General features: G+C 35.6%; 1 protein-coding gene across 1 annotated transcript in view; it reads left to right on the top strand.

Annotated features, from left to right (window-relative positions):
* Positions 1–613: 613 nt before the first annotated feature.
* Positions 614–14,618, top strand: part of LOC149416552 (cyclin-dependent kinase-like 4) — a 104,139-nt gene continuing 90,134 nt past the window's right edge. Inside the window, exon 1 of the mRNA XM_089640812.1 lies at positions 614–779. Within this exon, the coding sequence (XP_089496938.1) occupies positions 712–779 (68 nt within the window). The 5' untranslated portion in view covers positions 614–711. The remainder of the gene's footprint in view (positions 780–14,618) is intronic.

The following is a 14,618-nucleotide window of genomic DNA, read 5'->3' on the forward strand; positions in this document are numbered from 1 at the left end:
AATTTCTAAGTTCTGTTTTATTTAATTAAATATAAAATTTAAAACAATTTTTCTTTCCTAAATTTTATCTTTCCAAAGTAATAATTGTGGATAAATTAAACTGGAGTTTTGTACCTACAGATTGATTATCGTGCATATATTCTTGGATTACGGTCAAAGTTGGTAAGTCTATAAATCATGTTATAGAGTAATTTTAAAGTTTTAGGTTCTCTAAAAAAAACACTCGGATAAAAAAATTGTGCAAACTCTAATTTTTCGAGCAAGCTGGACAAAAATTGGTGTTTTTAAAAACTTTAGCATGTTTTAAATACTTTGGATATGATTTAAGTTTCTGATCGGCAAATCAGCGGCCAACAAAGAAAACACCAGTAAAGCGGTCATCATGGCGGGTCCATCAGTTCTGACGATGGACACTACAGGGCTGTCTGAAACCACTTAATTTTTCTCAATTGTGGACTTACCAACTTTTGCCAGCAATCCCCCGTAATACGATAGTTGCCAAGCAACGCGTCAAACAAATAAAATACAAACATAGCGACGAAAACCTGCGAACGAGTCTTGTAAACTCACGTCAACAATACAGTTGTAAGTCCAGTTGCAAGCAAAAGCTGAATCGCGAATGGCCACTTCGACAGAAGATAATATTATAGTTCATCGAGTCGTGTGTTTTATTATTGTTGTCTGTGCAAACAATCCACGGTGGCGACCTGCATGGAGAAATGGTTCGGTGAAAAGCGACTGTGGCTTTTCGGAAACCATTTACCGCTTTTGCCGCGGAGGTATGTAATCAAACCCCATCAAAATATACTAATATATCCATAAACTATCCATCACGCATAAACTGCGTACCTACACAAGTATATTAATAGATTTAAAATTGGTAAATTATGCAGTTTCTATGACGAAATCTATTGTGATTTTTAATATGTTTACGTTTGTTACATGACATCCAATATAATATATTTTATTAGATGATTGTGAAAGCGAATGTGTTTTTGATATCAACGTTGTGGAATTATGTTTTATTAGCATTCATACGCAGTGCTATTTGTGTAGAAAATTAGGTTCTGCAACGCCGGTTTGGGTTACCCTTTGGAACAGGTTGTCCTGATGTAGTCCCTGCTTTAATGAATATACACTGCGATTGGGGTCAATTAATTTAAATTGCAGAACTCTGCTGCACGCTTCATACGCTAAAGTTTTTCAAAAATAATACGTAGTTCCAACTTAAGTACTACAATAAACATCTATTCATGTCGAAGGCGATAGTAAAAGATGCACAAAAGTAATTTTGGTAAATATTCGGAATCGCTGGACACGGATTATACGAAATATTTTTTAATAAAACCTTCTGATTGTCCAGCGATTCCGAATAATTACCGTAATTTTTTTCTCAATCAAAGTTTAAAATCTCACCATGTCGTTTGTCAAGTTAAGTTTGAAGGTTAGGAAATAATTTAAAATAAAAACCAAACTGATAACCTAATAGTTTATTGTGTGCGTGATTTTTCTTTCTCCCCCGAAGTTAAGAGTTGTTTCGTGGAATTATTAACTTGAACGCAATTTTTTTGCAAGCAGTGTAAATTCTGCAACTTCCACCACAAATTTAAAACAAAGTTTAAAAAAATATATGTAAGTATTTACATGTACAAAGACACACTAACTGGAGTTATCCTCCATTTTTTACGGATTATCTGCGATTTCGCTTATCTATAGTAAACAGATAAAGAAAACAATTTACAAAATAACGTGATATAGGCAGAAAAAAGAAAACAATGGCATAAAGATGACACAGGTGACAAATATTTTTCTCTGGCCTTCTGTAGCTTGCCGCGTAGCTCGTTATCGGGCTTACTAATAGCCAGATTTCTAGAGTTGGACTGAAAGAAGATTGATGTTTAGACAATGATGTATTATATTACCTTTGTATAAACGTTTTCTTTCTTTCTTGGATAAGATTGGTGAGTTAAGATCATCTTTCGAAGAAAAATTTGCCGATTCTAAAATATTCAAGTCCATATTAGATTTATTAAATTACCCCTTCGGAATTGTGCTTTAAAGTCTACAAAACGATGGTAATCTCGTCATAAAATGACTTTAATAATGGTTATCTGGTAAATTTATATCGATTTTTAGCAAAGAAAAAATTCACTCTCGGTGGAAAAATTATTAAAATGTTTGTCCACCACAAAATTTTCACCAAATGCGAAAGTAATGTGAACTAACTGTCAAATAAAGATAGGTACTTGTGTAAAAATACATATTGCAATACATACAGTAAATTTTTCAACATTAATTATTAAAGATGAATTTTGATATCTTCGTATGCGGCCCTCCTCTCGAAAAGTATATGTACTCCGGATTTAATTAACATTGACTGAAACTTCCAAACTTTATCCCCGCGCCCCTTTGTAATTCGAATCACTGAGATAAATGTACTGCACGGCACCTCTAACTGGAATTAGTGCCATGCGTACCGTCGGTCGACCGACGACGTAGCGCTGCCAGCTGGGCTCGTATGCAGCGTGTGGCGAATCGCGTGGCACTACAGCTCTTCATTAATTCACCTACATATTACCGCAAGCGACCGACGTACACGTGCATTATTTCCAACCATAAAATAAAGATTCTAAGTATATTGGAGCCATGTACGATATGTATGCGAAGAAATACAAATTTTCAGGCCGCCTCAGAACAGGAAATTTAGTGAGGACTGTGAAAACTGTGACAAAATTCTTATGTCATGCTGTATTCTTACATCATGTACAATGAAGGCCTCAGCACGGGCAAGCCACCCAGTGAGGCCTACATTACTGGAAAACATAAATTGTAACAAAATAATGTACCAAATAAAAAAAAAAAAAAAAAAAACATTGGCGTAGAAACTAATAAATAGATTAAAAAGAAAGAGAAATCAAGGCTTTATGATAAGATATTCACCTCGTGAACTTTAAAAACATTAGGACGGCTTGTTTCACAGAATTTGAACAATTCATCAATTTTCATGGTTAATTTTCAAGTTCCGTGAAAGTTTTTTTCAAGTTCTGTGCAACAATTGGCCCGTAATGATATAATAACAGAACTTGAATAGAACTTTAACCATGAAAATTGATGAATTGTTGTGAAACAAATGGCCTGTGATATTTCTTGTTATATTTAACCCTTTCAGCCCTAGTGTTAATTCAAATTAACATGAACTTTGTGATTTTTTTACCGTAACGATTTAGAAAAGTCATGTTTTTGTTTTCTTATGGCTTGTAGTCTTTTCTGTGGCGTTTTTCCGCTTTGTTGAAATCCTTATTCCCGCCACAACAACGATAAATATTTTGACTTCTGCTGATTGTGAGTTTCATCGAATTTCTGCCTTTATTGATTACTTAATTTAAGGTAAGGTATCAATATTTTCTACTCGAATTACAAATATTTTAACGCATTAAGATGTGTTCTATAATAATAACATCAGTTCAATTCACTGTTCACAGTCATTTGCCAGAATATTGTAAATGAATTTCAATGTTCATTCAAATTAACACTGGTAGTGACGGACATGTTTTCGACTAGTATGGCGAATTTTTAAAGATTTATTATCCTAGATTATTTCTTTATTTCTGAATGAATTTTAGTTAGAATGTTATTTGTTTGTACCTTAGAGACATGAAACAGTTATTTGTATTACGTTTTTGTTATGTTTATTTTACCTTACTATTTAAAAAATACCCTCTGACGCCCAGTGTTAATCCAAATTAACATAGAATAATATCTAAAAAATTAAACACCAAAAATTTTCAAATAATTTTCTGAGGTATTATCAAGCATTACATATTTTATATAGTGGAAAAAATAATGCAGATGTGAAAGGGTCAAATAATTCTAAAGGTTTTTTTACGTGTGAATACGTTGAATCTTACTTCGGCGGATGAAGGTATGAGTACATTAAGTATTTCATTTTAGCCACAAATCCATTACAAATTATAATAAATAAAAGAATATTGCTTAAACTTCGTAAAATTTTACACCTCGTTTAATTTTATAATTTATTGAAAAATAAATAAAATACCACATCATTCAAAACAATCTGACTCAAAATCTTATTGCCCTACAAATATTAAATCAGATATACCGTAAAAATAAAACAGGCTTAAATGAACAGGATTCTGAATTTTTGTACATAACATATATTGCAACATGCTTCCATACTAGAACTATTGTCGTGTCTAACGATCTGTGAACTGTAAGTAAGTAATGTTTTTCTTTAGCATATTATTATTTCCCAGTTTCACAGGCTGTTGGCAATTATTTGTAACCAGTTATTAAAAGGAATATAATTAAACGGGTGCCTAACTACGTCCCTAATTACACCAATGGTGAAATCTAGAATATTTTCAAAGACAACACACTACTTGTGTTGACGCAACTATATGTATCTCCCTCTTACATATGTTTCTGCTTTCCCACCCAAACTGTTATCCAATTACCTGTCCCTGTCTGACAGTGTGGAGTACCTTCATCAATGACATTTGTAACAATTTATGTTTACGTGACCAGTCGGTTAAGAAAACCGGCACAGTAAACGTGTTCCTTCAGTGCGTTTAATTCGAGTCTATTACGGAAGCCGTGCAGTGATGACCACGGAGTGTCGAAAAGGCGAAGGGTAAGTCATAATCCTTTCCAATTCACTGTTAACTACAGCTATTAGTTATAGCAATTAGTTGTGTCAAATATTGATTACACTCCGCAATAAAACCACAAACTGATTGGCAAACAATATTGCGACTAAAACTAGTAATCTATCTATATTCTATAAGTATAAATAAAAATGTAAGTGTTCGTTTATCAAAATCTTACATCTCGGAAAGTTTTTCACCGATTGCTTTAAAATTTTGACACAACATTGATACTGAAAAAATACAATTACAGAATAATGAATCTTTGACTGTCCAACTGGGAAGGTATGATCAAATTGTTAGGTTTAGTTCATATGAAGTGTGTAATGTAACACAAATACAAAACAATAAATTCATGTCATTGGAGAAATTACTTTTTACATTACAATAAATTCATATCATTGGAGAAATTACTTTTTACATTACAATAAATTCATATCATTGGAGAAATAACTTTTTACATTATAATAAATTCATATCATTTGAGAAATTACTTTTTACATTACAATAAATTCATATCATTTGAGAAATTACTTTTTACATTATAATAAATTCATATCATTGGAGAAATTACTTTTTACATTACAATAAATTCATATCATTGGAGAAATTACTTTTTACATTACAATAAATTCATAACATTGGAGAAATTATTTTTTATATTACAATAAATTCATGACATGAATGTTTATTTTCTTTAAAAATTCATATATCTTCAATTCACTATACACAAGAAACCATTATCATATTTATTTTATTTTAATTTAAAGAAAACTTCTTTATTTATTTATACGTATATTGGTTATTGCGGACCACAATTAATAATAATATAATTGGTAGCAGACTTAACTCTGGAATCAAAAATGATTGACAGATCCCTAATTATGTTCAAGAAATCTAGTCTACATAATTAATTATCATTTAATGTTGGTTTCGTTCCAAAAAAATACAAAATTAAAAATATTATGTTCCAAAAACAAGCATTAATTTACGATATTTTTTATTAATTACGTTGGCCCTTTTCACGATAATGAGTTCCGATCCCCGTGCAAAAATTTTATCTTATCGTTTGCGTGTGCATTTTTTAAAACTCGCGCCAATCTTTTACAATTTGTTAACAATTCTTTCGTATTGATAAATTCTATCTACCGTAGAATTTCAAAAGCGAATATAATATGACCTTCAAAACAAACTCAATCAGCATTGTTTTCCGACAAACAAACAGACATTCGTACGTCACAGCTACCCCATACTTTAAGGGCGAAAGAGCCAAACGACGCCTGGCACCAATAAAAACCCCAAGGTATTATCAGCGCCTTGGCTCCTTCGCTCCTTGGCGTATCGGCAAGTTCGCGCCCCGAGCAGACTGCTCCAGTTGTGCCTGCACATGGCTGGCCCTGTACAGAAGAAAACTAGAATTGGCTTCCATACAAATTTGGATGGAAACAAATGTTCCATTTAGCCCACTACCCAGCGATCTGTATCACTTACACTCGCCCGCAATCATAGATCTCCATCCCATTAAAATTTCGTAAAACACAGTTTTGTATTGGAAATTAAATGAACGATTGGACAAATATTTGGATCATGAACCACATCCACAAGGCATTTCTTGCATTCTCCTTTATTCCATGGTTACGAGTCGATACGTATATAATTCAATATTATACACGTTGCCACTGGGTCTTTATGAAAATTTTGTAATGAAGAAAGTTCTTTGTATAAAACCACTTTATATGTTTGTAGACGTTTGAGCGGTTTCGGTTGACCTCAACCTTCGTCAGGACAATAAACATATAAACTATTTAATGTCCTAGTAAAGGTTGAAATCAACCAAAATCAATCGACGTGCAAAACTGAAATAATGTGGTTTAAAAAAAAATATTTCAACCCAAAGTGTTTTCTTTCTTTGATAAGGTAACAATAATATATAAACTGTTAATTTTAAATGACGCCGTTTAGTGATTTAATCACCTCAAGAACCTCTGTGATGGACTCGCCCTGGGATAAATTTTTGTTATTGTTGATTTATTATGGTTAGAAAGAATTTTTCAGTTGATTTCACGAAGTAGGAGTTTACCAGATGTTGGCCTTAAAGCTGCTTTAGAAACAAGTGTTTAGATTTATTAGGGTAGAGAAAAAAAAATAGGAACATGCGCTGTATCGTCACAGACCTCCGTGATGGTCGTTTGAATTCTTAGATTTTATTCAGTGGGGTAGCAATGGATTTGCCAGAGTAGGGGGGGGATAGGAAAAAAAACCTAACGAGGTCGATAAGAAACAATTCAACTAGGTTGAGCAATGCTACTAAGAGGCTTTCTAAGTATGAAATACGCCGTTAAATATAGTTACGTAATTTTCTAAGGATTCAGACGAATTATAATTATGAATAGCGAGGTAAATAACATTTTAACAGGACGAGTTTCGAATTTGCCTAATTAAATTAAAATCTCGCAAGAAGATTAAAAAAATTAAAACTATCACATCATAATTATTTACTACATTCTAGAATTAGGTTGGTAATTTGAAAAGAGGCCAAAATGCTGGTGGGCCAACACGCCGCTGGACTGGGGGTAGTCAAGTTTCATCCTTTGAACAAAGAATTAGACTTTACTGGAGAAGTAACAATTTATTGGTTTTGAAACGATTTAAAATTAATGTGACAGGTTCTAGGGCCATAATTGATGTGTTCCTTTAGTGCATTTCTGTCTTTTGAAAACAAAAAGCATTCAGAATTCAAAAGAACATAAATTAGAAATCGCATATGGTGATTTGGGGGGTTGGTTTGAGAAGGGGGAGTCTGGATTTGAAAGCGCGGGGAGACGGTCAAGACAGTCAGCGTTGAAGGTCGGAAGAAGCAAGTCGATAGTCGTGGTTAAGGAGCGCGGGCGGGTAGTCAGTTTTGATAGTCAGGTTTTGAAAACGGTGGGAGACGGTCAGGAATAATCAGGATCGGTCAGCGTTTTAAGATAGTCGAGTTAGTAAAAACTAAGAAGCGCGTCAACAAGAATTAATCGTCGGGACGCAAACACGGCTAAAATCTTTTAGTGTAGAAGGTGCGGTTTTCTAACAGCATGAGTTTTCTGCATGTGACTGTGTTTGTTTTTTTATAATTATTTGGATTGTTGACACTAAGATGTATCGGTAAGTCTATTATAATCTAATTATTAACACTTATTTCCTTAATGTAAACCGAATAGTCCAATTGTATTTTGAAGTAAGGGTATTTAACTTGAGCACTATAGGTCCGGACCTGTTAGCAAGGGAGGCCATAAATCACCTAATGCGTTGAAGTGACCGGGTCTTGGCGATTACAAAAGGACTAAGAGCGGTTACCCTGAAGCCGCTTAAGATCATTCAACAATAGACATTGTTTATGAGCTAGACAATTTTGTTTTCTGCAATTTAAGATGATTTAATAATTCTCCAGTAATAATATTTAACGATTAGGTTATACGGAATTCATAAAATATATTTAATTAAATATAACTTATTCAAACATCACTCTTTTCATTCATTTTGAATCGGGATAACGCAGCGGGTTACAGCTAGCCGCCGGGAGAATTCATCTGTCTGGCATTCCTATTCTATGAAGTGAGATTTTCATTTTTCATAAGTTTGACGGGGACGGAGTGTACGAATTTTCCGTAGGCTGTCCTATCTTACCAAAGCGACAAAAGCGAAGGGAACGAAATTTGTAATTTGGCTTGCCTAATAGGGACTCTTGTGTTAGCAAAGTCGATAACCCTGGATACCGATATAACGTCTATTTTAGTATAGCAGCGCCGGCTTTTTCCCCTGCTATTGGTGTGGTTGAGTTATTCCCGTACAAGCACCGGTTTCTGTCGAAGGTGTTGGCGGACCAGCCTTAGATAGTCACCTGGAATAGACCCCTGTTTCGAGTATTTTCAGCTGGTGAGAGGACGCTTTCACTGAGTTCAGATCGAAGGGAACGAAAATTGCTAATGGGCTTTCCTACTTGAGTTAGCTGGTAGACGAAGGAACAAAGCGGATAAGGGCTATGCTATTCTTGGCTGGCGTGTGAGGAGGATTTTCTCGCTGACAGAACGAAGGGATCGTGACTAATATGAAGTTGTTTCGGCGCTTTCTGACGTCCTTCCTGTCAAATTCAATAAGTATTTACCCCACTATAGGAGGAGAAGTCATCCAGAATTAGGTTGGAAATTGACTCCGACTGAAACCGTTTGAGCTGACGGAGATCGGATGATTTCAGATTCACGACCTGATGATTCCAGTATCCCTGATCCTTAGCGCCGGAAGTCGAGGATATCAATTTCTACCATTCTTTGATATTTGAAGCGAACGGAGGGTAACAAACGATAGAGCGAGTGACCATGACTTTGAAGTGGGGTAAAATCTCCCGTCTAGGAAACATTCGTTATGTCGGATGGACGCCCTCATCCAAATTAAATATTGACATGACTATTTTGAGTGTGGACGAAAGACTTGAAGTATGTTCTGTATTGTACATATGATAAATATGTGTCATTACCTCTACTGGAACGAGAAGCTGTATAGACTGGAGCCAGGAGCTATTTGGAGTAGCGTGACTGCAGAGGCGAAGTCGAACAAACTGAAGCTGAATTCATCATTATCCTTACGAGCGTAAACCAGAGGGGTGTTCACGGGACTCCCGAACTCCTGACGTTGCTGATGCAAACCACTTCAGTATATGTTTATGTTTGAGGTTAGTAGAGTGGACTCCTAATTTTCGGCATGCTGGCGAAGCTCAACTCATCATCGATTTGGGGGAGGTTGACGCGACCTAAACCTCGCGCTACCCACGTGGCCCAAATGGTTCCTGACACCAGGCTATCATGCCACCGGACCAGAGCAGCTCCTTGTACCTAACGGTATAAGATGAATCTTCATCATTCATCATCAACATCAACATCAACAGCTACCACCAAGGACCCACATTCCACCTTCATCACCCTCCGGCAGGAGGCAAAACATGTCATTATCTCATCTGTCGCTGAGCGATATTCAATTCATTTCTGGAGGTGTTGGGATTGGACCATCAACTTGGCTGCTCTCGAGCTGGTCACGTTGATGGGTGGGATTTGGACGGAGACCAATCGAAAGCAACACATGTTTTGTCTCTAGCTATTCCCGAAAATACCTACTCATAGAAATAACTCACAAAACTAACAATCCATAGTCAAATCATTAACTTAGAATCTTGTGCATCTTGAATTGAATTGTCTATAGTGAATTTTATGTACTTAATTTGTAATTAATTGTCTCATTATATTAGCATATTATCAACTGCAGCAACCGGAAACGTTTGGGCGAGCAAACAAGGTAGGAAAAGGTAGTTAAAATCAGGGTAGTCGGTCATTGTCTTATTTTCAAACCATACAGAATGTAACACGCCTCATCTAAAAAGAACCAAAGTTACCACAACCAATTAACAGGATCCTTCAATGAATTAATCCCTGTCGAAACAAAAAAATTGACACAACGTGACATATTAATTCGTTAAGATTGAAGGGTTGATAAACCGCGAGAAGATGCAAAACAAACGAGCAAAATATTAATCCGTTAATAAGATCTATCTGGCTTCTTTCCTTTGTTTTGACGAAAGGAACGTTAAAAACATTACAGTGGTGCCGTGACCAGGAGGTGGGGTTTTAAAATGTTTTACATTCTGTTTGGTTCAAGACAATGGAAAAAATATATAAAAAGCTAGGGCTAACAGTTCAGTATTTTAAATACAAAACTGCGAAAAGTAGTGAATTTCTACAATAATAGTGAGCTATACGTGAATTTATCAGTAGGGTAAAAATCAGTTTATTTAAATTCCAAATAAAAATATACGAACGAAATTTTATGATGTTATCCAACCTCCGATAGGACACAGTGAGTAAAGGTATTACATTGTGGAGGGAGAAAATAGTCCCTTCAGTAGTAGACCTAACACCAGCGCATTAGTTTATTTGCTTTAAATGCTAAATATCCGTAATAAAAATATCCGTGAATTTATCAGTCGGGAATAAATTAGATTATTTAAATTTTAAATAAAATTGTAAAACAAAATTTTGTATTGTCATCCAACCTCCGATAAGACATAGTTATTAAAGGTATTACATTGTGGAGGGAGAAAATAGTTCCTTCAGTAGTAGACCTAAACCAGCGCATTAGTTTATTTGCTTTAAATGCAAATTATCCGAAATAAAAATATCTGTGAATTATAAGCAGAGAATAAATTAGTTTATTTAAATTTTAAATAAAATTGTATCCGTAATAAAAATATCCGTGAATTTATCAGTAGGGAATAAATTAGATTATTTAAATTTTAAATAAAATTGTAAAACAAAATTTTGTATTGTCATCCAACCTCCGATAAGACATAGTTATTAAAGGTATTACATTGTGGAGGGAGAAAATAGTTTCTTCAAGTAGTAGACACAAACCCAGTTCATTCTAGAGGCTGATGTCCAACCTCCGATAAGGACTGAATTAACAGATAAAACTTTTTTTTATGTTTCCTTATTCATTGAAATTATTTATTAAATGCATTTAGTATTTTTTCGACCACCATGCTAGGCACATACCCGTGTTACTTTGGGGGTAGAAAACCAGGGACAACAAAAAAAAATCACTTATGATAACAGTTTTTTTTGAAGTTCAACTTTGAAGGGAGAGTGCAATTTAAACAAAACATTTTAAAGTCAATAATACGTACGGTGAGAAAGTTAAGGCGGTTGTAAAATCTAAACAAAGATGTATTGTACTACTAGACCGGAGCCTCTTCCCGGGGGGGACAAAACCAAATAATAGCTTATTACGTCACTTATTATGAACTTGACCATTTATAAGTGGGTCGACGGAACAGATTTATATTATCTTGAAATGTTAGAAAAAATTCAGTGAACAATAAAAGTTGCGTATTATGAATAAAGGGTTCGTGAAAAAAAAAAATATGTATACATATAAACATATTTATACCTAGGGTTTCCCTGATACTTTTCAGACTCCCCATCGAATCAACATTAATTACCTCGGTAGTGTTGTCAACATTACTAAACCTTCCTTTGTCCCGATTTTCGACCAACGATTAAACTTCATAATTGGAGAATTAGATAGTTTCGCTGTCAAAATAATATCACACAAATATTAGCAAGCCGAAATGGTTTTTTTTTCCTGCGCTATCGCGTGGACGAAGACTCCAACATAAACTGGACAGTTCAGCGCGGCGTACTGAAAGCTTCACCCTTTCGCGGTTTTATGCAATGAAAAGGGGAATGACAGACAGGGTGAGAAGACATGAGTGACTCTGGGATGAAAAGAGCGTAATTCGCTGTTGAAGGCGTCTAGCTGAAGGTAACCTGCGAGGTTCCTGCAAGGTTATGTGGAAGAGATGTTCGCGCGATATTCCGTAGGAATAAACCCGTTAAAGTTCTATCAAATACTCCAATGGCGTCGACCTGGAACCTGATGTAAGCCAACGCAATCTTGGCTTAATTACAACAGATTCTAAGAGGTGAAGTGTAGGTCTGACAGCACGTGGAAGGAGGGCTTCATCAGACGAAACTTACATGACACATTTTCGCGTCAGCATCGTGATATGGGATGCAATTACTTTCCCCATTTAGAGACAGTAAAGTAGGTTCACAGAAGTGAATACGCTGGAACAGTATCTGGAAGTGTTGGGAAGTCTCAGTTCGTTTTCCTTCAGGCGTGGTGGGTTCTGGTAGGTCACGGTACCTTTGAGAAGTGGGTCGCCAGCTATTAGAGTATAGCCTAAGACACGCTGAGGTCAATGTTTGAGTTCTGATCACCATTCACCGTTATTGTTTGGCTAATGTAAGACAGCGTAGTTTGAAAGAGATTTCATTTGTATAGTTTACCCCTTTTTCCTTCCCCTCCCCCTCCACACTTCCTTTCCCATAATACGACTTAGTTGTTCAACAAAACTCTTATCAAAATATAAGTAGCTACTACAACATTAGGTTCCTTGATGTAGCCTTTCACGAAAACGGCGCTATATAAATTATTCAATAATAATAATTATTATTATTAGGCGTCCTGTAAGGAGGAATAGGAAATAAGGCACACGGTTTTACGAGAAATAATTTATCAATTAAATTGGTAAAGAGATTATCCACTCTAATTAGACGGAACTGAATTACCGCAAAACATATAGGTACACTAATAGATTGTTCATATAGAAGGAGTCCTATTCACATGAATTAAAACATCAAAACAAATTACCCAACGCTTAAAAATGCAAATAATTAGTGCGAAATAACTCTCAAGATCTTGGTTACTGTATGCTCAGTCATAAAACAATTAACAACGGCAGGAACACACAAAAAGTTAACAAAAGGGCCCCATAACGGACAAACCAGAGGTTTAACTGATAGCGTTCGGCCTAGGGAGAAAGATAAGATATAACGTCAAGTGAGACAGGGGCGGATTGGGAAATCTTTCGTAGAAAAAAAATAAATATATAAAAAAAAAAAAAAAAATAACATAAAAGGTAAAAGGGATTAGGAGTTTTTAACAATTTTAACAACAAGAACAGAGCAGTGGGGAGCAAGTGAAACCTAGGAAGGTTTGGGAAAAAAAAATGTATTATTGGCGAGTTCAAACGTGTTCTGCTGCTAAGGGTGATGGAACAATAATAGCTGACAATAGCTTATCTCCGTATCTACTCCCACTATTATTTTTCCAGAAGGGAGCTGTGATGGACTCGCCCTGGGATAAATTTTTGTTATTGTTGATTTATTATGGTTAGAAAGAATTTTTCAGTTGATTTCACGAAGTAGGAGTTTACCAGATGTTGGCCTTAAAGCTGCTTTAGAAACAAGTGTTTAGATTTATTAGGGTAGAGAAAAAAAAATAGGAACATGCGCTGTATCGTCACAGACCTCCGTGATGGTCGTTTGAATTCTTAGATTTTATTCAGTGGGGTAGCAATGGATTTGCCAGAGTAGGGGGGGGGATAGGAAAAAAAACCTAACGAGGTCGATAAGAAACAATTCAACTAGGTTGAGCAATGCTACTAAGAGGCTTTCTAAGTATGAAATACGCCGTTAAATATAGTTACGTAATTTTCTAAGGATTCAGACGAATTATAATTATGAATAGCGAGGTAAATAACATTTTAACAGGACGAGTTTCGAATTTGCCTAATTAAATTAAAATCTCGCAAGAAGATTAAAAAAATTAAAACTATCACATCATAATTATTTACTACATTCTAGAATTAGGTTGGTAATTTGAAAAGAGGCCAAAATGCTGGTGGGCCAACACGCCGCTGGACTGGGGGTAGTCAAGTTTCATCCTTTGAACAAAGAATTAGACTTTACTGGAGAAGTAACAATTTATTGGTTTTGAAACGATTTAAAATTAATGTGACAGGTTCTAGGGCCATAATTGATGTGTTCCTTTAGTGCATTTCTGTCTTTTGAAAACAAAAAGCATTCAGAATTCAAAAGAACATAAATTAGAAATCGCATATGGTGATTTGGGGGGTTGGTTTGAGAAGGGGGAGTCTGGATTTGAAAGCGCGGGGAGACGGTCAAGACAGTCAGCGTTGAAGGTCGGAAGAAGCAAGTCGATAGTCGTGGTTAAGGAGCGCGGGCGGGTAGTCTGTTTTTGGGAGTCTGGATTTGAAAGCGCGGGGAGACGGTCAAGACAGTCAGCGTTGAAGGTCGGAAGAAGCAAGTCGATAGTCGTGGTTAAGGAGCGCGGGCGGGTAGTCAGTTTTGATAGTCAGGTTTTGAAAACGGTGGGAGACGGTCAGGAATAATCAGGATCGGTCAGCGTTTTAAGATAGTCGAGTTAGTAAAAACTAAGAAGCGCGTCAACAAGAATTAATCGTCGGGACGCAAACACGGCTAAAATCTTTTAGTGTAGAAGGTGCGGTTTTCTAACAGCATGAGTTTTCTGCATGTGACTGTGTTTGTTTTTTTATAATTATTT

This window comes from Hesperophylax consimilis, chromosome 16 (genome assembly GCF_061612785.1).
Source record: "Hesperophylax consimilis isolate HC1 chromosome 16, BYU_Hcon_1.0, whole genome shotgun sequence".
Taxonomy (NCBI): Eukaryota; Metazoa; Arthropoda; class Insecta; order Trichoptera; family Limnephilidae; genus Hesperophylax; species Hesperophylax consimilis.